General features: G+C 43.4%; 1 protein-coding gene across 6 annotated transcripts in view; it reads left to right on the forward strand.

Moving 5' to 3' along the window:
* The first annotated feature begins 55 nt into the window (after positions 1 to 55).
* DNAJC7 (DnaJ heat shock protein family (Hsp40) member C7) overlaps positions 56 to 26,127 on the forward strand; it is a 34,271-nt gene continuing 8,199 nt past the window's right edge. The window contains exons 1-9 of one of the 6 annotated variants that reach the window (XM_045586260.1): positions 56 to 283; positions 2,735 to 3,148; positions 14,547 to 14,585; positions 17,405 to 17,493; positions 18,654 to 18,778; positions 19,373 to 19,486; positions 20,511 to 20,585; positions 24,451 to 24,569; positions 25,424 to 25,577. In XM_045586260.1, the coding sequence (XP_045442216.1) occupies positions 3,072 to 3,148; positions 14,547 to 14,585; positions 17,405 to 17,493; positions 18,654 to 18,778; positions 19,373 to 19,486; positions 20,511 to 20,585; positions 24,451 to 24,569; positions 25,424 to 25,577 (792 nt within the window). In that variant the 5' untranslated portion in view covers positions 56 to 283; positions 2,735 to 3,071. Of the gene's footprint in view, positions 284 to 2,487; positions 3,149 to 9,934; positions 9,956 to 14,546; positions 14,586 to 14,718; positions 14,744 to 17,404; positions 17,494 to 18,653; positions 18,779 to 19,372; positions 19,487 to 20,510; positions 20,586 to 24,450; positions 24,570 to 25,423; positions 25,578 to 26,127 lie in introns of those variants that run through there. The other 5 variants (XM_036451580.2, XM_045586259.1, XM_036451581.2 and 2 more) reach the window with 5 other exon arrangements.

Consider the following 26,127-nt stretch of genomic DNA (forward strand, 5'->3'; position numbering starts at 1 on the left):
GCCCGGCGGGCGGGGCGCGGCGGGGCGCGCGGGGCCCTGGGCTCCCTGGACGCGGGGCGCCGTTCTCTTGGTCGGATGCCCAGGTGTCCTTTCTCCTAAGGCTGCCGGAGTGCAGTGATGCTTCATTGATGCAATCGATTATTCATCCAGTGAATCGTGAGCACCGATTCTGTGCAGCTACAGGACCGCGTACCTGGAAAAGGAGACGAGTTCTTCACCCTCGCTGCCCGCTGGAAAGTCACTGCCTGGAGGAGCAGACGTCTAACCCAAACATGACGGCGCGGTGAGGGCTGCTACGGAGGGGCCACAGGGACACTGCAGACGTGGGGGCATTTAACGCGGGGGCGGTGGGCAGTGGAGTCGGTTATGTCTGTGTTGAGGTTGGAAGGACTTGGGAGAAAAGGATGAAGAAAGCATAGCAAAGTCCTAACCGGTTTGGCTCAGTGGATAGAGCGTCGGCCTGCGGAGTCAAGGGTCCCAGGTTTGATTCCCATCAAGGGCATGTACCTTGGTTGCAGGTACGTCCCCAGGAGCAGGAATGTGCAGGAGGCAGCTGATTGATGTTTCTAGCTCTCTATCCCTCTCCCTTCCTCTCTGTAAAAAAAAAAAAAAAAATTATATATATATTTATTTATTTAAAAAAAGAAAACATGGCAGAGAATCATGGCATTTTTCTGGAACTACAAGTACATGGGTTCAATATTGATGGTAGAAGGGAACCAAATAATCAAAGGCCGCATGTAGTAGACCAAAGGCTTCAAACTATATCCTAACAGCGAGGGAAAGCCATTGGTAGGTTTTCGTGCAGTGACATGGTCCATTTTTGCTTTTAAGGTCCAGTCTGGCAGAGGACTGAAGATTGCAAAGAGATGAGACCAGGGGGTGCCAGTGGGGAAACTTGGATACCATTCCAAGTTAAAAAAGATATCAAGAGCCAGAACTGGGATGGAAAGATGATAGATTTGGGAGACTTTTGGTAAGAGAATCAAGATTTGATGCTAAATTGGGAGTCAGGAGTGAGAACGAGAGAGGAATTCATGATGTTTTCCATCTGTCTCGTTTGGTGAGCAGGTGAAGGATGAATCCATTCAACAAGATAAGGAGCTTAGCAGAAGAGAATCAAGTGCAGCATTTGTTGTTTTTTCTGTTGTGGAGGGCTGGGGAGAGAATGACAGTTCCATTTAAATATGTTAAGCTTAGGGATTTGGGAAACATCCAAAAGATACCAGTAGATAGTTGGATATACAGATCTGAACTCAGAAGAGAGATGTAGGTTGGAGATATCAACAGAGAACACAAATTGGGAAGATGGTGAAGGACTATCTCTTGTATTAGATTGCAGACTGTGAGCCACTGGCAGGCAGGGCAGGTGGTGAGTCTGTGTCCTCCCAAGCTAGAATAGGGTCTTGGGAGAGGGCTAGATAAATGACCTCTCTCTTCCAACCTACTGAGCCTTCCCATTCTCCCCTACCTAACGGTAAGTTTGGTGTCAGCTTCCTTGGCACTCTGATAGGCAAGGATCATGCAAGCAGCCTAAGGACAATGGCATAGTTTTACTGGAGGAAGAGGATAAGATCCCTTTTGAGTTCCCTTGCCCCTCTATTAATTCCCCATATATCTCAAAAGTTGTTTTTAATATATCTTTATTGATTTCAGAGAGAAAGGGAGAGGAAAAGAGAGATAGAAACATCAACGATGAGAGAGAATCATTCATCGGCTGCCTCCTGCACGTTCCCTACTAGGGATCAAGCCTGCAACCCAGGCAATATGCCCTTGACCGGAATCGAACCTGGGACCCTCCAGTCCGCAGGCTGATGCTCTGTCCACAGAGCCAGACCAGGTAGGGCTATGTCTCAAATTTTAACCTCAAACTCCCCCAATTTACCCTCAGAAAACCCCAATTTATTTATTTATTTATTTATTTTTTTAAATATATTTTATTGATTTTTTACAGAGAGGAAGGGAGAGAGATAGAGAGCTAGAAACGTCAGTGAGAGAGAAACATAGACCAGCTGCCTCCTGCACACCCCCCACCAGGGATGTGCCCACAACCAATGTACATGCCCCTGACCGGAATCGAACCTGGGACCCTTCAGTCCGCAGACGGACGCTCTACCACTGAGCCAAACCGGTTTCGGCAGAAAACCCCAATTTAATTCAAGTCCACAAATATTATTGGTTTGGGTGAGGCTAAGTACCACAAAGATGGCTAGGCTGTGTCCCTGCCCTCGAAGAGTCCCCAGTCCAGACTGCATTCAGCAAGACAAACGTGGTGAGCAGAGAGTGTTTACAAGGGGTGGGAATGCTGGGGACACCAGGGCAGGGACCTCACCCTGCGAGCTGCCTTATAAACTCCAGGGCAGGGTCTGGGGCGCTGTGCCACTCTGCACGGGCCTGATGCTGAGATGGCACTCCCAGGCGGCTGACATGAAAGCAGCATCATAAAAGGGTCAGCGTCATTGGGGTGATGAACCAGCTGGTGCGTGGAGAGCCGGGGGGATGAAAGGCGCGGGGTGAAGACGCACCGCGTACCCCAGGCTTGACTGGGCAGGGCTTCCAAGGGGCCGATGAAAGCTGGAGGAACCGGGCTCCAAGTGTCTCTTCTTGCCTTTCCCGGGAGGAAGCTGGGGACACGCTCCGAGGCCGGGAAGGCAGCGGCGGGGGGGCTCTTTCCCTCCAGAGTCCTGGGTGACCGGGTCCCCACCCAACTCAGACCTCCCCTTCAACCTTACAGAAGACGCTCAAGGGTTGCTATGGCAACGGGGCTCCGGGAAGACTGAGGACAGCCAAGGTCTACAGAGGCGACACCCTCCTGTACCCCGTTTCGATCCACGGCCAAAGTGGCGCCCCCCACGCACAGGCACCGTCCCTGGGGCCCCGCCCCCGCGCGGAGACCGCCGTGGACCTCCGGGGGCGGGCGGCCGCTCTGGCCCCAAGCGGAGCCTCTCGCTGGTAGACGGGCCCGGGGGAGCCTCTCTGGGCACAGCGCCGCGGCGCGACTCGATGCCCCGGCCGGAAGTGCTCTTCTTCACCGCCGGCCTCCCACCCGGCTCTCTGGTCTAGGCGGTAAGATGGCGGCTACCGCGGAGTGCGATGTGGTAATGGCGGCGACCGAGCCAGAGCTGCCCGACGAGGAAGGAGCGAAGAGGTAAACCGGAGGACGGTGGCGTGGAAGGGGCGAGCTTTCCAGCTCTGTGGCCGTGGGGAGCCCGCCCCCCCAGGATGCAGCTCCTGGCTGTTGGGGCGATGCCCCGCCCTCCGCGGACCCCCCTCCCGCTAGGCTCGCGACCCAGTGCGGATGGACCCCCTGAAGGGGCGCCCTCGGAGGTCGGGCCTCCCCTCCGGCTTCCGCCTGGCTGGGGAGTTGAGGCGCCGGTCGTTTCCCAGCGGAGGGGAGGGAAGGTCGCCCCTGCGGAGGAGACTTGGTCCCTGGGGGAATCCGAGGTCTGTTTCGGGGTGGGGGAGCCGGCGCGGCGACCGTGACCCCCGCCTTAACTTGTGTTCATTGTTGTCAATCAGCTCTTGGCATCTCCAAAGCCCTGCTCTCCTCCTCCTCCTCCTCCTCTTCTTCCTTAATTACAGCCCAGCGAGTACTGGTCCGGGTCCGAGGTGATTGTGTGTCTTCACCATTGGCCTGGCCAGCGCCCCCTCCCCACAGTTACCCCGGAAAATGCTAGAGAGGAAGAGTGAGGGGCTTGTTTCATGCTCTGCACGTCAGACGTCCCTTCCTCCATCCTTCCGCCCCCCCTCCCGAGGAATACCCTCATTCTTCTCGGGACTATTATTCCTCCTTAAATTAAGCAGCAGCAAGGGAGAGGGCAGCTGCTTGGGCGCTGTTGACGCTGCTGGGCAGCTGCAGTGGCTCGAGATGGCCAGGCCGGACCGGCCAAGGAGCTGCTGAGTGAGTGTTTTTCGAGAACAGTCTGGATTCTGGCTACCGCGGGGGCAGGTGGTTGGAAGTGGGGTTGGAACACAGTTGTGGGTGCTCACGCTCCCAATCCTGAAACAAAAATAACGAAAAGGTTCCGGAGAGGGCTCCCCCCACCCCCCTTTAAAAAAATACATTGTATTGATTTTAGAGAGGAAGGGAAAGAAAGAGAGAAACGTCATTGATAAGAGAGAATCATTGATTGGCTGCCTCCTGCACGCCCCTTTTTGGGGATCAGCCGGCAACCCAGGCATGTGCCCTTGGCTGGAATCGAACCTGGGACCCCAATGCTCTATCCATTGAGGCAAACCAGCTGGGGCCGGAGCCCCTTTTCTTAACCAGCTGCGCTGCAGATTAATTGATTACAATCCTCTCAGTCTGCTTCCCAAATATTTCATACCTTTATACCAAGCCTGTTTATGTCTTCAGTCTGGGTGATTTGAGGTGGTGAGGTAGGATTTGTACATGAGATCTGAAGTCAGGATTCTGAGATATTTTTACTGTTTAAGTTAGGAACATAAGAGCGATTGAGTGAGGCGGAATGAGTAGATAGAAGAAAAGGTGAGTTACTGCAGCCAGTGTTCCACGTGCCTGGCCTGCTGGGAGCTGAGGCTTGACCGAGTGTAGTAGGTCTCTGAGCTGTCAGAGAACTCGGGATACCAGCGTCTGGTGGCCTCAGGTTGGCAGCAAGATGGCACCCAGAATGTTACTGGCGATCGGACCTTGGCTCAGCATCCTTGGTACTTGAGTTCTGGCCAAGAAAGAATTCAGAGCCAAGACTCAGATACCAGCAGAAGTTTATTTTAGAAAGTCGGAGAGGTAGAACCAGTGAGCCAGCTGAGCTGCATGGGCTCAGGGAACATATCACAGAGGCTAACGAAGGGCCCTTGGAGCTGAGAAAAGAGAAGGAAGGCAAACGCAGCTGGGGAAGGAGGTAGGTAAAGGGGAAGCCTCTCCATAGACTGCTGGAGGGTGTTCAGTTGGAGGTCTTTGGAGGATCCCAATAGAATACTCATCAGCTTTCCAGGTGTGTCTGTCCAGGGCTGCAGTCTTCACTGATTGGTTGGCACCAGTAGGCATTAGTCAGCGCAGTAACAATGTTATTGGCGATTGGACCTGGTTATTGAGTCTCTAGTTACATGGCTTGGCTTCTCTGGTTTTGCTGCTATCCTGGGCCTGGAGCTGGAACACAGGTGAGGCCTGTATGTATTTGACGTGGATCAGAACCTCAAGTCCTGGAGGTTTAACGTGTAAGGGCTATCCCCCGGCCCTCTTACTCATTCCCCCTCTAAGAGGGTCTAACCCACAGACTAGCCACATGCTAGGGGAGGAAAGGTCACGGAGGGTCAGCCACCTGATCTGAGAAACGCTAGCTAGGTGAGAGGTTACCCTGGGGACAAGGTCCTTGTTTTCCCAGTTTTGCCCATTGCTGGGGCTTTCCACCCTAGTGGCTCATCAACGCTGTGCTGCTCCTGTCACACTTAAGTGTGAGTGCTGCTCACACTTAAGAATCTTCACATCGGTCCTAGTTCTTTACAGATATTTAGAATTAAACATCATTTGCATCATTAAGGGATTGCAAAATGAGAAATACAACTACCCCAAGCTTAAATTAATTGTAAGAATTAACTTGATGTGAAAAGAGTTCTTTGCATTATAAGTAGGGTCTTGGGCTGTATGGAATTTAAATTCATTCTGTTCAGTGTAAATATCTGATGTAGGGACTATCCCTAATTTGGGTTCCTTTTCAGTGCTCCCCTATCTAAATTAAATTCATTTCCTTAAAAAAAAAATTACAGCCTTAGAGGATGTTCTATCATAAAATTATAATAAACTGAAGATATTTAAGAAGATACATTAAGAAACATAAAACTGGTGATGCTGTAATGTGACTACATTACCCCAAAATATGGTATTTGGTAGCAGTATAACAAAATAAGGAAGGGTGTTGACTTAATGTTAACTGCCTTATTTCATGAAATTTAAGATGTCATTGGTTATAAATACACAAAACAATATACAGATGATGAATTACAGAATTGTATGCCTGAAACCTATATAATTTTATTAACCAATGTCACCCCATTAAGTTCAATACAAATTAAAATAAATGTTTTTTAAAAGATGCCATTGGTTGTAAAATGCACAATTATTTCATCTAACACCAAAAAAAAAAAACAATCCACTAAATTTAACTATAAAAGCTGAATTCTTACCAAATAGACTTATATGCTAGACATATTTATGATGGTTTATTTTAAATATAATAAAGCTTAGATGTTTATTATGTACCACCAAGGTGAACAAATCAAAAGAAAATATAGTGAAATAAAAATATCACAGGTTTTCTGCCTTCCTTAGAGGTTTATGTAAACATTGGGATCTGTTAATAAGAAAACAACTTGTTTATGTATGGTTTTCCAATACTTGGTTATGTATGCTGAAAATGGAGTGGGAATTTAGGAGTTTTGGAAAAAGGTTATTTACATTTTTCATATCTTGGAATCCTCCCATGAGGTCATAGCAGAGAGCACGGATAGGAACATCCCTTAAAGTGTCCTTTACTCTCTGGCTTGGTTTGTCATTAGGCCAAGTTCGCGTCTCTGGTTACAGTCCTACTACCGGTTCACTTGGGGACACGTGAGTGGATGGGTCTCTTGGCTGTTTTTGTGAAGTCCAGCAAGGAGTCCTTGCATCTTATCTTGCTTAGGGGCATCCTGCTGCTGCTGCTGCTGCTGCTGCTAAATTGTTACAGTCCCACAGGAGGCAAAATGAGCAGAGCTTTCAAGACACTGGGCTTCATGGTAACGGCATTTTAAATGGCTGTGTTTTATTTCCTCAGCTTTAGTGTATCGGAGAAGAGAAATGGACCTCATTTTTTTGCCTGTCACTCTAAGGAAGTTCTTTGAGCCCATAGCAGCTGAGAGGCTAAAATAAAAGATGCATTAGTTGGCACTCCAAAATAGATCAGTACATGAAGATTACTTACTTTTCTTTGCCTACCAGAACAGATAAAGCAACTTGGAAGACAAAGGGCTAAATTTCATAGGTTTTACATTATAGCTGTCCTGGGAAGTTGCTGGTGGCTTTATCTAATTTATGAATACTTATCTTGATTGAAGATAAGTATTCATAAATTAGAAGGAAGGCTCTGGTCACATTTCCTGGGCTGGGGAGCACCTTGGGCTCCAAAAGTCTTTGTTATGGTAAAATCAAGGGAGTTCACATTGTTCATTAATAGGAGAGGCAATGAGATTTAAAATAACCCGTGGAGCAGTGACATTACCTGATTCCTTTGAGCTGATGATCTTAACTCTTCTGTATCTATTTTCCTCATGGATGCAAACAAGAACAGTTATTTTTAGGCCCTTTCTTAGTACCTCTGTGGATTTTGCTTTTTATTTTTTTGTCTGTCTATACTAGAGGCCCTGTGCATGAAATCTATGCACTGGGGGTGAGGGTTTCCTCAGCCCAGCCTGCACCCTCTGACAGTCTGGGACCCTGGCTCCTTACTGTCCGGCTGTAGCAGAGGCAGGAGAGGCTCCCACCACCACCACTGCGCTGTGAGCCCGGCTTCTGGCCGAGAGTCACTCTCCCTGTGGGAGTGCACTGACCTCCAGGGGGCAGCTCCTGCATTGAGCATCTGCCCCCTGGTGGTCAGTGGACATCATAGCGACTGTTGTATTGCTGGTCACTGTGCCATTTGGTCGATTTGCAAATTAGGGCTTACTATATAGTAGGGGTGTCGAACTCAATCAGAGAAGGGGCCAAAATCTAAAATCCAGCCTAAATCGCAGGCCGAATGGTTTACTGAACAGTCATAAACTGCCATTGTGATGGAAACGCAGCGGAGTGCAGTGATGACAGCGCGGTACGGGCCACATTGCAAGGCCTGGCGGGACGGATTTGGCCCGCGGGCCTTGTGTTTGACACATGTGCTATATAGGATGGGATTGGATTGGGTTGTTGTGGGAAGCACTGAGCCCTGAGTCTATATCCCAGGATTTGCTGCTGTTGCTGTTTACTGTGGCTCCTTGGGACATTTTGGAATTTGTAGCCTTCACTGAAGTTTTCCCCCTTATTCCTCACCCTGCTTTCAATTCTTAGTCAATTGTCCCCCTAAACTTTCTCTTGAAGTTCTAGGGCAGACAGCTAGACATTTCAGTAAGCTTGCAAGTTAAATGGGAATTTATTCTTTGACCTTGAACCCATATCAGTAAGAAACATTGCTCTCTGCTTTCATTTTTGTTTTGGGAGATGGGACAAATTGTAACCAGACAATCAGTAGGTCCGTGCTGCCTGTCACTACTTGAACCAACTAAGCAGAAACAGGGTTGAATCATATGAGCATTTATTCCAATACTGCTGGCGGTTTAGGAGAGCAGCAGGTCATCCAGAAAAATGTGTTCTGCCTCTCCCCATAAGCCAGCTGCTTCTATTGAGTAGGACAAAGATTACATAGGGAAGTAGGCAAAAGGATATGCCGAACGGGCAGTTTTAACAAGTAATGCAGGCTGGAGATTTGCAAAGGCCTGCGGGTATGCAAAGACTGGAGTCTTCAAAGGGCTGGCGCTCTGGTTTCTGCCAAAAGGTTGTTAATATTTCCATGATAATGGGCCCCTCCCTGATGGTGAGGGTGGGCAACATTTCCGGGGGAGCTTCCCAGTCCCCCAGGACCAAATACAACTCCCAGCCAGATTAGAATGTGCCATCTTTAATCAGAATGAAGCAGTCACGGTTAACAGAGCATGATTAATATTTCTTACAATTATATTTGGTCCCCAATATTTCATTTCTGCCCCTCTCAAAACGAGCCATGGTTAAAGAAGGGTTAAACCTAAGAATACAGAATCCTGAATACCAATAAATTAATTGAACCCTAATATTTAACAAGTAGCAAAATTGTTAATCATAACTGGAACAAAGGTCGAGTACAGAGGAAGGAAAGGTCTCTCTGTTCTTGCTGCTCTAATTCGGAACCACATATTAACCAGGGCCAGGTACATTGAGCTACAAACTCTTCAAATGTCTCCCATCTCGAACAAATAATTCTGTTCTTGACCAAGTTGTTCACTTAAAATTTTTCCAAAAACCTTTGCATAAAATTTCAGTTCTGGACCTGACAGCCCTTTCCTGCTGATACACCAGTTGGTGAAAATCTGCTCTCAGGCCACAAACAAAGGAGAGAATGTAGTCAGTTTACCTGGCATTGTTAACATCTCAGGAAATTGCTGTGAATATAATGTGTGTTTTTGCTTTTGTTGCTGAAGAAATGGATGAAGCCATCAAGAGTGCTAGTGTTGCTAAGAGTGTGAAAGCAACAGTGATCACAGGCAATGGAAGAGGCAGAAAAACTGTTGTGGATTTGGATAAAGAAAAAGCATCAGCCAGTGACCACATTCTGGAGGTGGTGATATGTGAAAAAGGGAAGATGCTGCACGCCTGTGATTTAAGGGGCCGGTTGGTTAAATTTAATAAAATAATTGTTTGTTTACAGATTAAACAGTGCGCTAGGCATGTAGTGTATGTAAGAAAGGCTAAAACAATCATTTGGAGGTCTGGAACGAATTAATTCAATTTACATTATTTTTAATGGGAAAAATGATTCAGTTTTTTAACAAATCGCTTCTCGAACAGCCTTCTGGAACAAATTAAGTTTGAGAACTGAGATTTTAATAAAATGTTGGGCCAGTAAGTGACAGTTGCTCTTGTGTCTACTCCATTCCCAACGACCAGGACTCTGATTGGCTTAAAGCCCAGCCGTCTGTACATTCCAGCCAATCAGGAATTAGGTGAGCCATTGAAGCTAGTATTCTGAGTTTTAAAAAGCTGGCTGAGTACTGGGCATTTGCCTTTGCTCTCTTTCTAGGAGTGTAGAAGATTGGAGAACAGTGGTCAGCGGCTGCCTAGGTGCCTTGTGGTCTGATGCAGAGTCCCTCTGAGAGCCCATTTCTCCCCTACTCCACTAGTGTTTGGTCCCCTTTCTCCGTGCTGAGTGATGTGGAAGTTACTTAGAGGTCGTTACAGGTATTCTTTTAAACTGAATTTCAGCAGTAAGGGCAGGAATCGGAGTGTGTGCTATCCCAGTAGTCTATTCATTTTATTGGCTTCACAGTTTTTTCTCCTTTCCACCAGATCAAAATGGCAGTTCCTGAGTTTTATTCCACCGTTGGTTGGGGTGTGAGTGATTTGAAAATGGTAATATGAAGGGGAATATTTGACTTTTAAAGTCTGATTCTGAGACCTAGTATTCTTTTGGCATTTAACTTCACGTTTATGTGGGGAGGCGAGTCCAGACTGTCTTGATTAGCAAAGTGGTAACTCTTCTGATTCTGATATTAAACTTCGCCGGGGTTGGGGGTTGAGAGAGTAAGGCAAACAGGACCCTTTCTTTGAGGAATATCTGTCTTAAGACAGCATGCTCTTAGACAGTCAGCCACCTGTTGAACTAAGGAACCTAGAGAGCTTTGGAAGCAAAATACTAGTTGACAATCCAGATTCCCCGCATTGGTTCCCATACCTTCCCCCCCCCCCAAAAAAAAAAAAAAACCTTCAGAAAGCAGTCTTTCCTTATACCTCAGTTCTAGATTTTTTTAAATGTATTTTTTATTTCAGAGAGAATGGAGAGAGAAACATCAATGATGAGGGAGAATCACTAATTGGTTGCTTCCTGTACACCCCCTTCTAGTGATCAAGCCCACAACCTTAGCATGTGCCCTGACCTCCTGGTTCATAGGTCAGAGTTCAGCCTCTGAGCCATGCTGGCCAGGCAGTTCTAGATTTTTGCTGTCTTCATGAGTTGGGAAATGTCAAATAATTGGGAACCAAGAAATAGAAAATGGTGGGTTTGGGATATGTTATAAAAATAAGCCTCTGGCTAATTTTTAAAGCCAGTGACTTTTTAAAGCCAGTGTCCTGAGAATGGTTTCAGGGAAGCTTGTTCCTCAGAAGCAGCTTTATGGTTCCGTGTCCTTTCCCCAGTGGGAACTGAAGCTTGGGTGGGTTCCATAGGTCCTGATTCCTCCCTCTTAAGGAACTAGCATAATTCACAGTTCAGCTGTTTCCTATGAGACTGTCCTTCAGCCTACACTAATGGGATTTTTGTCCAGACTGTTTGGTTGCTCCATTTTTCCCCCCATTGAAAGAGGCAGAGCCAACTCCATCCAGCATGTTGCCTGGTGTCTTTCCCTACTTGAACAGTAGAGAGTGCTACTGCCTTGTTAGACTGTATTTGTGACTTTGGTCTCTCTGCCTCTCTTGAAGCTTCCCCCTGATATCTAGAGAGAACATTTTGAACTGGTATGATTATAAATTTTGTTCATCATCATCTTCCCTCTTTTGCTTGGGGGGTAGGCAGGTGTTTTAAAGTAAAAACAGATTTGTTTTTTATAGGAATTGAGTAAAGGAAGCTGGGTAGCCCACCTTTACTAGTTGGTAGCTGTTTTCTCTGACCTGTAATGAAGCCTTTACTTGCACTCAGTGTGCAGTACCTTGCATTAAGTCATGTATGGCTCCCACCTATCATTGTGAAACTCAGATTGTCAAATCACCCCTAGATTAGATAAGAAAGAGAATAATATGTATTTGATAAGACAAAATCAACCCTAGCCGGTTTGGCTCCGTGGCTAGAGTGTTGGCCTGCAGACTGAAAGGTCCCAGGTTCAATTCCAGTCAAGGGCATATGCCAGAGTTGTGGGGCCTATCCCCAGTGGGGATATGCAGGAGGCAGCTAAGCCAATCGATGATTCTCTCTCATCATTGATATTTCTATCTCTCCCTCTTCCTTCCTCTCTAAAATCAGTCCTCCTATATAATAAAAGGCTGATATACAAATCGGCCAAATGGCGGAATGACCGGTCACTCTTACACACACTGATGACCAGGGGGCAGACATTGAACACAAGAAGCTACCCCCTGGTAGTCAGTGTGCTCCCACGGGGAGTGCCGCTCAGCCAAAGCCCTGAGCCCGGAAGCCGTCAGTTGGACATCCCCCGAGGGCTCCCAGACTGTGAGAGGGCACAGGCTAGGCTGAGGGACACACATCCGCACCCCCACCCCCACACCAGTGCACAAAGTTCGTGCACTGAGCCTCTAGTAAAAATATATTAAAAAAAAAAAAAAGACAAAATCAACGTTAGGTTCCTGGGCTCTTTTACTCTCTCGTGAAGGTCAGAGCGCTTACAACATTTAACAGGCCCTGTGACCAGCCTTTGGGGACAAGAGGTTTCAATCTGTGGGAAGAGGAAGGAATTTCTACTCTGACACTGGCCACGATCCCATGAATTCTGAAGGGTGGAGGACATTTCTAGGTCAGCAGGCAACTTGTAAATCTGACAATAAAATAAATGGGTGCAACAATGATAGAATAAGGATGGCATTTTGGAAGTAGTAAACATAGTAGGAATGCACAATAATAGAATAAGGGTGACATTTTGGAAGTAGTAAATACGGTAGGAATGCAAGAATATTGTCTCACTGGCAGTATAAAGTATTATTCTTAATAGCCTGAGGGAAGAAAAGGGAAGATATCTTTTTCTAAGATTCTTCCTGCCAATAAAATAGTCCCTAAACACTCCCCTGTGCTAACAAAATAAATCATTTTGTCGTGAGTTTGGCAAAGCTAGATTTTTTTTCTAAGAAAATGAAAAGGAAAATATATTATTTTATTTTTTATAATATATATTATATAATTTATAATATATAATTTTATATCTATAATATATAAATTTTATTAATAATATATAATATATATTTTTATAATTATATTTGTATCTGTTTTGAATTAATTATTAATGCCATCATTGAAAGAGCTGAACTTTATTAAAAAGACATAATTCTAGCCAAATACTTTAAATAAATAAAAGCAGTGTGGTGTGTTTTTGTCATAGAAAAATGTATTCAGCATTTCCCAAGTTAAGAATGTTGCAGAATCATGACACTATGCTGGTCTTTATTTTTTGTGCACTGAGGTAAAATAAATAATCTTAAAATGTTACTGTGGGTGAAAGATCTCATCCCTATTTTAATCTACAAATGTATGTATATAAAGCAGTTCCAGAGTGAACCTAGCCATGTATTAAAAACTACCACCCAATGAATCCTGCATTAGTGAAAGCTGATTACATTTTCTAAATGCCCCTTTAATTGCTAAAAGATCTTACCTAAGTGCAAACTTGGAAGTATTTAGAGAGAAATGGAAATTCGTTAAGGACATCTAATTTGGGGCACAATGCAATGTCAACTGTGGTGCTTTAAATGTGTTTTTAATTTAGCTGAGCTGCAAATGGGCAGTTGGCTGATAATCATAAGCCCAAAGTGTCTGCTTTGATCATATGATGCTGAGCCCCGCTAAGACCTGTGTGAAGTGATTCCCTTGGCAGTGTTTGTTGGATTGGTTAGCATCTGTGATGAATGAGTGCTCACTTGGGAGAGAGAGAATGTACCTGCATGACCAGGGGACATACAGATTTTTAATGCACATGTGGTGTAGAAAGAAGCACAGACTTTCAGGGCTGCGCTTTTCCAGTTGACAAGGTTATTTGTGAAAAAAGACACATTTTAGAGTAGCAAAGCAAACCGAGAATGGAATGTATTCTCCTTAATTCTCCTTATCTATATCCGTCTGAGGGAAGGCTGACCCCAGCCCTTCAGCAATGAGCCTGTTATGGGAGAGCGTCCCATCATATGTCCAAAGAGGACAGTTTTTGAAAACCTTTTTTTCAGTAGCTGTTTTCATAAGAATTTGTTGCCAGCTATTAAAGTGAAAGAATTAATTTAGTGGAGGGGAGGTAAAGTCATTTCCAGCATCTCTTGGAAAATCAGAGAGATGAAGCTTATTCTGCTTAGAGTTGACCCAAGGATTGGGTAGGAAAAATTTGTTTTAATCCAAAAATCTCGAAACCAGCAAGATCTGGAGGAAAAATACATAGGACTGTATGAGTTAGGAAACCTGTGCAGTCACCTAATGTTGAGAGATACATGATTTTATCATAACCACTTCAGAAGGCCATTTCAAAGATCTTCATTAGAACTCCTTTGAAAATCTGAAAAAGTACTAGAGATAGAGCACAGCTGTTATGGCCAATTCTATATTTTTCTGGGGTATTATATTTCATGGTTTAGTCTGACTTTTATTTTGTAGACATAAAAGATAATCTGGCCGAAACCGGTTTGGCTCAGTGGATGGAGCTTCAGCTTGAGGACTGGGGGATGGGGTTGGGGGGAGGTGTGTATCCCAGGTTCAGTTCAGGTCAAGGGCATGTACCTTGGTTGTGGGGGGTAGGAGGCGGCTGATCAATGTTTCTCTCTCATTGATGTTTCTAGCTCTCTATCCTCTCCCTTCCTCTCTGTAAAAAAAATCAATAAAATATATATTTTTTAAAAAGATAATGTGTAGTTTAATGTCCCTTTTGGAGTCCTTTCCTTTTTTTTAGATTGTCCTGGTGAATGCAGTTAATCCTAATTCTTCCTTTCTCAGTACAGATGTGTTTTAGTAGGTATGTGTTGTGTCTTACTTGCTTATCAAACGAATTGACCTTGGCAGTGAGTAGAGTGACAGATGCCACCTCCAGATTGCCCTCAATTCCAGTGATAACCAGCTCTTTTCCTTCTTTTCCAGTCCTATGCCTTTGACATCTCATCCTTCAGTCCCTTTGCTGTAAGGGCACCGTGAACAGGTTCAACCCCTTCTCAGACCCCCAGGGCAGGATGTGAATGGATTTGACCCTGGAATTGTTTCTGGTGCAGCCTTGTTCAGTTCTTGCTGCTGCCATGCTGGGTTCCAAAGATCACTCTTTCCTTGACTGGCCTCGCAGGGTCAGGCCCATTGGGTAAAGCTTGTCTTGTATTTTGTGGGGAGGATCAGAACGGAGAGGTACTCCACTTTGGGCATTAGACCTGGAGGCAGAAAATAAGCGTTCAGTCTAAAAGCAGCACCAAGTGCCCATTGTTTAGGCAGCTGTTAATCAACCATGTTTCTATGAAAATAAGTCCTTTTCATGAGGCAATTGTGTGGGAATAGCTAATTCTGGCCTGATCTGTGCCGTGTGAGGTTAAAAACATGGTAACTTGTCACAACACAATTCTTCTTGTTCTTTCTGCTGTGGGCTGACTCTACATTACTTGCTTTGTTTGCTCTAGAATGGCATCTACTCACCATTTACTAAAATGAAATGCATTTCTTGGGGGAGGCAAAGTCCAGTTCACTAGGTCTCGCATCTTAAAGGAGCCCTGCTCTCTCTCTGACTAATCGTAAGAATGTCATTTTGCTTATTTAAATGCAGGTTGCAGTTCTGGAGTTGGGTTTTATATGTTGGGCTGTTTTTTTGTCTTAGTTTAAAGAAATTCATGTTCATTGCCTATGTCTTGTTCCTGAAAGTACAGATTAACTTTTAACCTTAGGCAATAGGTAGAGGTGGTGAACATTAAGAGAAAGCATAGCATGGTACAGAGTGGAATCTGGTAGGTGTGAGTTGACAGCCTGACCTTGGGCCAATCCCCCCTCCCCCCCAACCTTATTTCCTACTTTGAAAAATGGGAATAATGTATGGAAAGTACCTGGCCTCAGTGATTATTACTAACCTTCCACCGAAATCACCCTTTGCATTTTTACTAGAAGCCCTCGCTGAACTCACTAGCCTCCGTGGGATTAGTGTTTTGTGCAAGGCCACCTTGCAGCAGCTCTACAGATTGTTTCACCTTTGACTGGCAAGCTTTAGCCTGCTGACACGTCTATCCAAGTGCTTAGATGCCTTTGGTTTTCCTCAAGAATTTGTGTATTCTTAGCCACTAGCTAGCTGAAGAAATGGCTAGATCTTTTTGGGCACAATTTTGGACCTGATATTTCCTTTGAATTTACTACTCCATTTCTTCACATGAATTTGACTCAACTTCTAAAATCCAGTGTTGGGGAAGCCCTTTCTTCAACTCTCTTGGCATGTCTGCTCTGACAGGATAGGCTGCTCATGGTTTTTATATAGTGCTTGGTTCACTTAGAGTTACAGGGTGGTGCACACCATGTAGAAAGATTGCCATTGGTCCCACAGTCTTGTGGTTGGGGATCCTTCTTGACTTTCAACAGCACATGGCAGTAGGGGTGAGTCGATTAAATGTTTGCCCAAATATAGCAGGCTAATTTTTTTCAGACTTTTAATATGTTTTTATTGATTTCAGAGAGGAAGGGAGGGAGAGAGAGAGAGAGAGAGAGAGAGAGAGAGAGAGAGAGAGAGAGAGAGAGAGAGAGAGAAAGAGAGAGAGAGAGGAACATCAGTGATGGGAGAGAATCATTGATTGGTTGCTTCCTGCACACCCCCAGTGGGAGGATTGAGTCTGCAACCCAGACATGTACCCTTGACCGGAGGCCAGTCCACAGGCCAGTTCTCTAACCACTGAGCAAAACCGGCTAGGGTTATAGCAGGCTAATTTTTAAAAATACATCTTTTTTGATTTCAGAGCGGAAGGGAAAGAGAGAGAGAAAACATCAATGATGAGTGAGAGTCATTGACCGGCTGCCTTCTGCACACCTTCTACTAGCGATCGAGCCCACAACTTGGGCATCTACCCTGACCGGGAATCAAACCAGGACCTCCTGGTTCATAGGTCTGATGCTCAACCACGGGGCCACCTGCGGGCAGGCTAATTTTTAAATTGATAACATTTGTATGGCCCGAAAATGAAGTTATAAAGTTGGTCTAATGGCACAACTTCAAAAAAAAAAAAAATGTATGTTGGGGTTAAGGCAGAAATTCTGATATTACCCAATTGGTGGTTATACAGGGTACTACAGGGATAGTAGAGGGGGACAGAAAGTACCCACATATGTGTGATGGGCAGAGGGAACTCTGGTGGGTGGATTTTTAGAGCATAGCATTACAGCCTATATCTCATATGTCCCTGTCATCCAGGTCTTTGCTGTCACTCTGTTTTCTGTCTTAAACACCAATATGCTGTGCTTTTAACCCCTTTGCCTTCTGTTTTTGCTCTGCTTGTCCTTCCAGTGACAAGTAAATCGTTAAAACTCAAAGGATATGACCCACTTTACATTGAGAAATGAGTTGCCCTGAATGAAATTATCTGTAGCTCATTTTTTGTAAGTTCGCTAAAGTGGCAGCAGTTGTGACACAGTGGAAAGGAAGTAAATATATAAAGATTCAGTTTCTGTGTCTAAATTTGCCTGTCATGAGGACAGTGACTTCGGGTGGGAGTAGTGAGGCAAGGCAGGTGACATGAGAGAGTTTTTCTTAGTTTAAATATATCTAAGTGACAAAAAATAACATCTGAAGACCATGGATTCCTTCATTAGCACCTCTTTTTGACCCATCAGCCAATCGAACAAATCTGTAAATTCCTTCCAGTGTCACACTGACTTTCAGCTAAATGTGCCTTGCGGGCTGTAGACCAAAGATTGCTCCATGGGATTAAAGAGGTGATTGCCTAGGTATAGAGAGTAACATGATTCTCTGTCTCTCTCCTTTTCAGGGAAGCGGAGTCTTTCAAGGAACAAGGAAATGCATACTATGCCAAGAAAGATTACAATGAAGCTTATAACTATTATACAAAAGCCATAGGTGAGATGGACCTAGTGCTTATGCTGGAAATAATTTGCTAAATACTGTTATAAATACCGTATTTTTCGGACCATAAGACGCTCTGGACCATAAGACGCACCAGTTTTTAGAGAAGGGAAATGAAGAAAAAAAGATTCTGAAACAAATAGTGTCCTAAAATATTTTATGTGCATTAAAACCCAACATCACAGTCATAAACACATGTAATCAACCCTGTAAAGTAAACAGCAGCATTTAGAACCATTTTAGAGCCGGGCAAGCACACAGAGACCACACAGAGCCGGGCAAGTAAAAAAACTTTTTTTTTTAAGTACATGTGTAGGCTATATTTGGACCATAAGACGCAGGGACTTTCCCCCCCCACTTCGGGGGGGGGGGGGGAAAAGTGCGTCTTATGGTCCAAAAAATACGGTAGTTCCTCTCTAAGAAGTAGCATATCTTCAAGGTTAATGGCCACACAAGGGGAATTACTTTTTAAAAATTATATGTTTCTATTGGTTTTTAGAGGGGAAGGGAGAGAGAGAAACATCAATGAGAAAGAAACATCAATTGGCTGTCTCCTGCACTCCCTCTACTGGGGACCAAGCCCGCAACCTGGGCATGTGCCCTGACCAGGAATTGAACTGGGGACCTCTTGGTTCTTGGGTTGATGCTCAACCACTGACCCACACTGGCCAGGCAGAAATTGCTTTTTCTAACTTAAGTGGATGGTAGTTCTTCTAGGAAATTAAAAGCAACTCCAGAAATTCTAAATTTTACAGCAAAAAGATGGCCACCTGAATGCATTTCAGTCATTGCCTTTTGAACAATTTGTCAACATATTTTAATCCCATGTTAGCATTTTTCTTACCCCCAGATAAACAAATGCAAATTCATTTTCATATCTAATTATATAAAACACAGTCCAGTAAGAAAATAAATATACTGACCCCTATTCCAAAAGATCATTAATGCACTTTAAAGCTAAGCTTAATGCCGTGTTTTATTTTTCAGTTGCACTGCTGCTGTCCATTTGCACGGGTAGTCAAAAATCTGAAGGTGGCTGTTTAAAGAGTGTCGTCATTCCTACTATAGTTTGATATAGTTCTGTAGGAGTGGCCCTTGAGTTTTTGGGCAATGACCCACTCTGAACCTTGTTTTACTTCTTTCTTTTCCTGCAGACATGTGTCCTAAAAATGCTAGCTATTACGGGAATCGAGCAGCCACCTTGATGATGCTCGGAAGGTTCCGGGAAGCTCTCGGAGATGCGCAGCAGTCAGTGCGCTTGGATGACAGTTTCGTCCGGGTATGTAACGGGCTCTGGGGAGGACTGAGTTGCTGCAGTTGACTTCTAGCCCAGGGGTTTTCAGTGTTAACACCATTGATATTTTGGGCAGGATCATTCTTTGTTGTGGGGTTCTGTCTTGTGCATTGTAGGATGTTTAGCAGCATCCCTTCGCTGCCCCGCTGTAACAGTCAGACATGTCTCTGACATTGCTGAATGTCCCATGGGATGCAGAATCAGCCCTGGCTGAGAACCACTTCTCCAGCCATTTTCATCCCATGCTGGTTTTTTATTTGTGTTTTTTCTAAAAATATATTTTATTGATTTTATTTACAGAGAGGAAGGGAGAGGGATAGAGAGTTAGAAATATCAATGAGAGAGAAACATCGATCAGCTGCTTCCTGTACACCCCCTACTAGGGATGTGCCTGAAACTGAGGTACATGCCCTTGACCAGCATTGAACCTAGGACCCTTCCGTCCACAAGCCAATGCTCTATCCACTGAGCCAAATCGGTTAGGGCCATGTTGGTTTTGTGTGAGTGAGTGTTGCTGCTGGTGATTTCTGTCTGCTTGGCCACTCATACTCCTTTTTTCCTTCTTTGTGTTTCTTCTAGGGACATCTACGAGAAGGCAAATGCCACCTATCTTTAGGGAATGCCATGGCAGCCTGTCGCAGTTTCCAGAGAGCCCTAGAATTGGATCACAAAAATGCTCAGGCACAACAAGAGGTATGGGTCTGATCCTGTCTGTGTTAGAGAGGGCAGGAATAGTAACTGAGAGTCAGAACTGACATCCAGTCTCACTTCTGCCATCAGCCACACCTGGGTGACTGCAAGTTTCATAGTCTCTCTGAGCCTCGGCTTTCTCTGTCAAAGGAGTGTTTTTTAATTTTATTGAATTTAGAGAGGAAGAGAGAGCGAGAGATAGAAACATCATTGATGAGATAGAATCATTGATCCACTACCTCCTGCATACCCCCTCCTGGGATTGAACCTGGGAATGGAACCAGGGACTTCTTGAGCCATACAGGCCTGGCTCAAAGGCGTTTTGAATATGATTTTACAGCTTTAGAAATCTTTGCAAATTGGAGGGTTTCTGAGATTGCTAAGGGAATAGACAGATGCACCAGGGAACTGATTTGAGCAAGGCTAAAGAATTTAGTAAATTTAGCCCAGGCAGTGTGGCTTGGTGGTTGAGAGTTGACCCATAAACCAAGAGGTCACTGGTTCAATTCCTGGTCAGGGCACAGACCTAGGCTTCAGGTTTAATCCACAGTAGAGGGCATGCAGGAAGCAGCCAATCTGTTTCTCTCTTTCACTCCCTTCCTCTCTCTCTAAAATTAAGAAAACGTGTTTTGTTTTGTTTTTTAATTAGTACATTCAAATCCTGGTTAAATTTGTAGCAGCTGAAACATGTTTTATTTCCATCTCCATATATGCTCAGTTTACCCATGGGTATATTTTTGTGAGTATCTGCAAGTTTTTTGCTCAGTCCCTGACAATGCCTTGCCTTTATTTTGTATATATCAAGGCATGATTCTTGTATTCCTGAGTTTCTAAGTTCAAATTGAGGGTAAGATTTGGACCTTGGCTTTCTATTAAGGTGTTTGGCTGTATCTTCACCAACTTGATTTGTGAAAAGTCCATGGTTTTGATTTTCTTGAAATAACACAGTCATTAGCCTTATTGATTTTTGTGGTGGTTGAATCTACATCTTTACTAAAACTTTCCTTTGTCTGATTTTCTTGTGTAGTTCAAGAATGCTAATGCAGTCATAGAATATGAGAAAATAGCAGAAACGGATTTTGAGAAGCGGGATTTTCGGAAGGTAAAGTGGCAACTATGAGGAAATCTTATCTATTCTGTCTCACAAAGTGCGTGTGTGTGTAAGTAAGGAGAGAGAGAGAGAGAGAGAGAGAGAGAGAGAGAGAGAGAAGCATAGTACAGAAGATCTAGAATAATACATTTAATTTGACCTTTTCTTTCTTTTTTTAAGACATCATTTCTTTTAGAATAGCTGTAGGTTCACAGAATAATCAGGAAGAAGGTAGGCACAGAGATATCTCATATGCTCCCTGCCCGTACACAGCATAGCCTCCTCCTCTGTCAGCATCCCTCCCTGGAGGTACATTCGGTACAACCAGGTTTTTGGCAATTATGAATAAAGCTTCTATAAACATCCATGTGCAGATTTTTGTATGGACATTTTTTAACTCCTTTGGGTAGATGTTAATTGTAATTGCTGGATTATATAAAAATATGTTTAGTTTTACAAGAGACTGCCAAAATGTCTTCCTAAGTGGCTATACCATTTTGCATTTCCACCAGGAATGAATGAGAGTTCCTATTGTTCCACATCATCACTAGCTTTTAAAATTACATTTTACTAAGGTTCTTTTTTGTTAATTATACTTGGCTTTATGATGATAAAAAGCAAAATGAATTTGTTACCCAAGTTCCTGTTTTTCATATAAGATAGTGGTCTAAAAATGTGCTTTTAGGAAAAAATGAGGAAAAGCCAGTTGGAATTAAATACTGGGTTTGGATAATCTATTTTTAAATGCATTTTTATTAATTTCAGAGAGAAAGGGACAGGGACGGAGAGAGAGAAACATCATGATGAGAGAGAATCATTTAATTGATCGGCCACCTCCTGCACATCCCACACTGGGGATCGAGCCCACAACCTGGGCCTGGGCCGTGACTGGGAATCAAACTATGACCTCCAGGTTCATGAATTGATGCTTAGTCACTGAGCCATGCCAGCCGGCGTCTGTTTTTATTTGAATAATGAGCGCTATTTTTAACTCCTGCTTTATGGGAGCTTGATGGAGCTAGAAATCAAAACTAGGAGAGGCCCCTATTACATTTTGAATAGTATATGTAACCTGACATCACTGCCTTTTTGATATTAGGCCTTTCCACAAAAGCAGACTACTGCCCTTTATGGAGCTGTGTGATAGTTCATGGAAATTTTTAAATCCAAAGGGGTTGGCAAATCTGAAATATGGGAAAAGTGTAAAAGCTGTAGGTATCTTTCTAAACGTTATAGTAGTTACGCCTCCTCTGTATAATAACTCCTAACACCCTTCTTTAGATGGTACTCAGAAGTAGCTTTCACTAGAGTTTCAAAAGAGGAGATAAAGGACTCCCAAAAAGGTTAAAAAACACTGATCAGGTTTGATTTTCAGGATCACTTAAATGATGTTTATGAGTACCATCCAAGGAACGGAGATGTCGCTTTATGTGTCGGAATTTGCTTGGTGCTTTCTGCAGTAGGTACTCAATAAATGTTTGACAAAATTGTACAGTTAAGAATTATTCTTTTGGTGTGTGTGTTTTTTTTTATTTAATTAAATTTATTGGGGTGACATTGTTCAGCATGAACATACAAGTTTCAGTTGAATAATTATTCCTAAGTCACACACTGTGAAGGTCTTTTATTTGGTAACACATATATATGATTAGCTTATGGAGAGTCCTAGCATTAATTTATTTAGCATCCCTCTTCTGTCCGTTGGTTTTAATAACCACGGTGTCTTTGGTAGTGTGATTTATACATTCATTTTTTTTAAATTAGTGTGTGTGTGTGTGTGTGTGTGTGTTTGGAAAGCAGTTCTGCATCTTGTCATGTTTTCTGAGGTTTACACAGGCAAAAACTTTGTCTCAAAAGGCGGCCTTTGGTTTCATTTCTCCCTTGCCCGCTCTGGAACCAGAACCCCCATTTTGTGACAGAATCCTCTGTTTGTGACATCCCAGCCCCCCGCCACTGTAGCTCATGGTGATGTCACAAATGAAGAATTATGATCTTGGCAGGGGGAACAGATGAAGTTAGAAGAAACAAAGATCTTCTTTGCTTGCAGCTGTCCCTAATCATGGGGAGATGGGGGTGGGAAGTGAAGCACTGAGCCTCTGACACTCCCCATGATGACAGAACCATCTCCATACAGAACGTTGTGAAAGCAGCAGGGTGTGGCTGCTGAAATTTTGACTGACTGCTCTCCACCCCCATTCTTTTCCGTTTAAAGAGGAAAAATTAATACCATGACTTCAATGCATAATGCCTGAATTTTCATATTGTCCTTAGAACTTCCAGGATCTCTACCGCTGCTCTTTTAGTTCTGCAGAAAGTCTTCCCAGTGCAACAGCTCATGGTGTTTATTTGCTTCCCCAGATTTTTAAGTTTAATTTTCAAGTGGGTGGTTTTTGTGGTTTAAAAGCTAGAAAGAATAAATACATTCAGTGTTAAATGTTGCCTCAACTTATCCTCCATCTGCCTCAATCTCACACCTCAGTAACCACTATTCTTGTTTGTTCTAGTTCCTTCCATACATAAGCAAATACAAATATAGATTCTTAATTTTCTTTTTCCTTTTTTTTTTTTTTTTTTTTTTTTTTGTATAAAAGGTAATACGCTCTACATGGTTCTGTACTGTTGACTAGACCTTCAAAGTCCTTCCATATTAATACATGGAGAACTTGCTTCTATTTTAGAGCCACATCATATTCCGTTATATGAAGTTCTGCATTAGTCTCCTGTTCATGGAATTTGAGTTATTGCTGCTTCCAAGTTTTCAAACTTCATCTCTTCCTGATCCCTATGGCCAGATTTTTAGAGGAAATGAGTAGCTCTTAACTCCAGACTTCGCCTTTGGGTCAGTTATTCTTGGAGAAGAATATGATTCAGCAAGGATATCCCAGGAATAGCAGCTAAACCCAAAAATGAAAGCTCGGAGAACAAACTTCTAAAAAGAAAAAATAGAAATCTATGGAGAGCCTTTATGAAACTGAAAGAGAGAACCAATCCCCGCTATATGCGAGTGCATGTGTTGGGGGGGGGGATTCTTGGCTTTTGGTTTGTATAGCACCATGTTGAACATATGGTTTATTTCTGACCATTTTACATAAATTGTTTCATTGGCATATTTCTCTACTCAAAAGTGGAAGAGTGGTCACTAGGGTACTCTGAGATTTGCGGTTCCTGACACAGGAGAGAACTGTGAGCAATGATTCCGTACTAAGTTATTTTTGGTACTACTTCTTTTTAAAAATACATATATTTTATTGATTTTTTTACAGAGAGGAAGGGATAGGGATAGAGAGCTAGAAACATTGATGAGAGAGAGTCATCGATCAGCTGCCTCTTGCACACCCCCCACTGGGGATGTGCCCGCAACCAAGGCACATGCTCTTGACCGGAATCGAACCCAGGACCCCTCAGTCCCCAAGCCGACGCTCTATCCATTGAGCCAAACCGGTCCCAGCAAGAAGAATGTGAGTTTTTGATCCTAGTCATTGTGGATATGATTCACTGTGGAGGCAGCTTAGCATGGTGATGAGGGTATAGGCTCTGGAGTCTTAGTGTTTAAGATCAAATCCTGTTTCCATTGGTCACTTTGAATAAGTTATTTAATCCCTGTGCTTTAGTATTTTCATCAGTAAAATAAGAATAATATTACCTACTTTATAAAATTGTGTGAGCATCAAATAAGTTAATATACAAAGTACTGTTAAATATTTGCTGTCATCTGGATCAACTGCTTTCCTCATTTCAATGGTTTAATCAAATGAATTATGTATGTTCTTAAACTGATATGTCTCTCCTTTGAATCTATTACCTGTGACAAAACTAAAATGAAGACGTTTCTGGAGTCCATGGTGAAGAACCTTATTTGCTTTCTTCCTCCCTGTAGGTGGTTTTCTGCATGGATCGTGCACTAGAATTTGCTCCTGCTTGCCATCGCTTCAAAATCCTCAAAGCAGAATGTTTAGCAATGCTGGGTCGTTATCCAGAAGCACAGTCTGTGGCTAGGTATGAATTTAGGCCAGTACTGCATTGAAAAGTCAGATTCTACTAGATAGGTGCTGTCTATAGCAATAGCTACCATGTGTCCTGAAGGTAAGCCAGGGGGCTGACCAGACCTTTCTGGGACTTAAAAAAAACAAATATTAGACTAAATTTGAAAACCTATAAGGAATATAGGAATATAGTAAGTGAGCTGTATGTGAAAGAACAGGTGTGTGAATTTTAGTTTTTATTTATATTTATTTCTTTAATGTTTGAATTGATTTTAGAGATAGGATGGGAGAGGGAGAGAAACATTGATTGGCTGCCTCCTGCACACCCCCTACTGAGGATTGAGCCCCCAACCCGGGCATGTTCCTTGACCTGGAATCAAACCCATGACCTCTTGGTGCATGGAACAACCCTCAACCAACTGAGCCACACTGGGAAGAGCATAGCTTTTATTTTTTAAATGTCCTTTTCTGTCTATTCCAGGGATTTTTAAATTCTCTAAATATAATAAATATTTCAAGCTTTGCAAGCTATGTGGTTTATATTGCAATTGTTCAGCTCTGCCTCTATAGTGCAAAAGCAGCCATAGAGAGTGGATTAGTGAATGATGTGGCTTGTTGTCAATCAAATTTTATATACAAAAACTGGTGACAAACAGGATTTGGTCCTGTGGGCTGTAGTTTGCTAACACCTGTTTTAGTAAAGATTGTGAGACATGTATGTGTTTGGGAAAAATCCTTGGGAATCTGTCTACCTTTGGATACTTCCATGTTAGACACATGGTCAAGAGGAAAAATCCCACAAATAAAATAGTAATGGCAGGGAAATCCAAACCACAGCTAAATGTGCCCTCTTTCTTTCTACGGCAGTGACATTTTACGCATGGATTCCACCAATGCGGATGCTCTGTATGTCCGAGGTCTTTGCCTTTATTATGAAGATTGTATTGAGAAGGCTGTTCAGTTTTTTGTACAGGCTCTCAGAATGGCTCCTGACCATGAGAAGGCCTGTGTTGCTTGCAGAGTAAGTTCTAGGCACCAGATCTATGTGGTAAAGAAAGCCTTTATGAGTTTTGGAATGGAAGGTTTTAGAATCACAGGAATGCTTGGTCCTTTTAGTAGCAAGATTTCAGGAGAGCATTTGAGATCTTGCTCCCTGGCATATGTCATCAGATTGACTCAGATATACTCTTATGAAAATTCTCTAAATTAAAAAAAAAAAAAGGATTTCAGAACTACTCTAGTTTGCCTAAAGATACATGTGATCAGATAGGTTAATATTTAAGTGTTGTTTTTTTGTTTGTTTGTTTGCTTTTTCTTCCCTCGTGAAGAAAGGGTAGTAATGCTTATCCTGGGGAGAAGAGGTAAACCCTGGGAAACACAGTTCTCCTTGGTATTCTTTTATAAATCTAGATTTCTTCTGTCCACTCTGTAGGAAGCACAGTGAAGAACAAATAGCTCAGGGGGTGGGGTGGGGTGGGGTGGGATGGGGGGCTGTGTGATGCTGAACTACTGGGATCAAGAAATAGAAAATAGGGTAGTGTCTGTGCAGGGGTCTGAGGCTTTCTGGAGGT

This window comes from Pipistrellus kuhlii, unplaced genomic scaffold, assembly GCF_014108245.1.
Source record: "Pipistrellus kuhlii isolate mPipKuh1 unplaced genomic scaffold, mPipKuh1.p scaffold_m20_p_22, whole genome shotgun sequence".
Classification (NCBI taxonomy): domain Eukaryota; kingdom Metazoa; phylum Chordata; class Mammalia; order Chiroptera; family Vespertilionidae; genus Pipistrellus; species Pipistrellus kuhlii.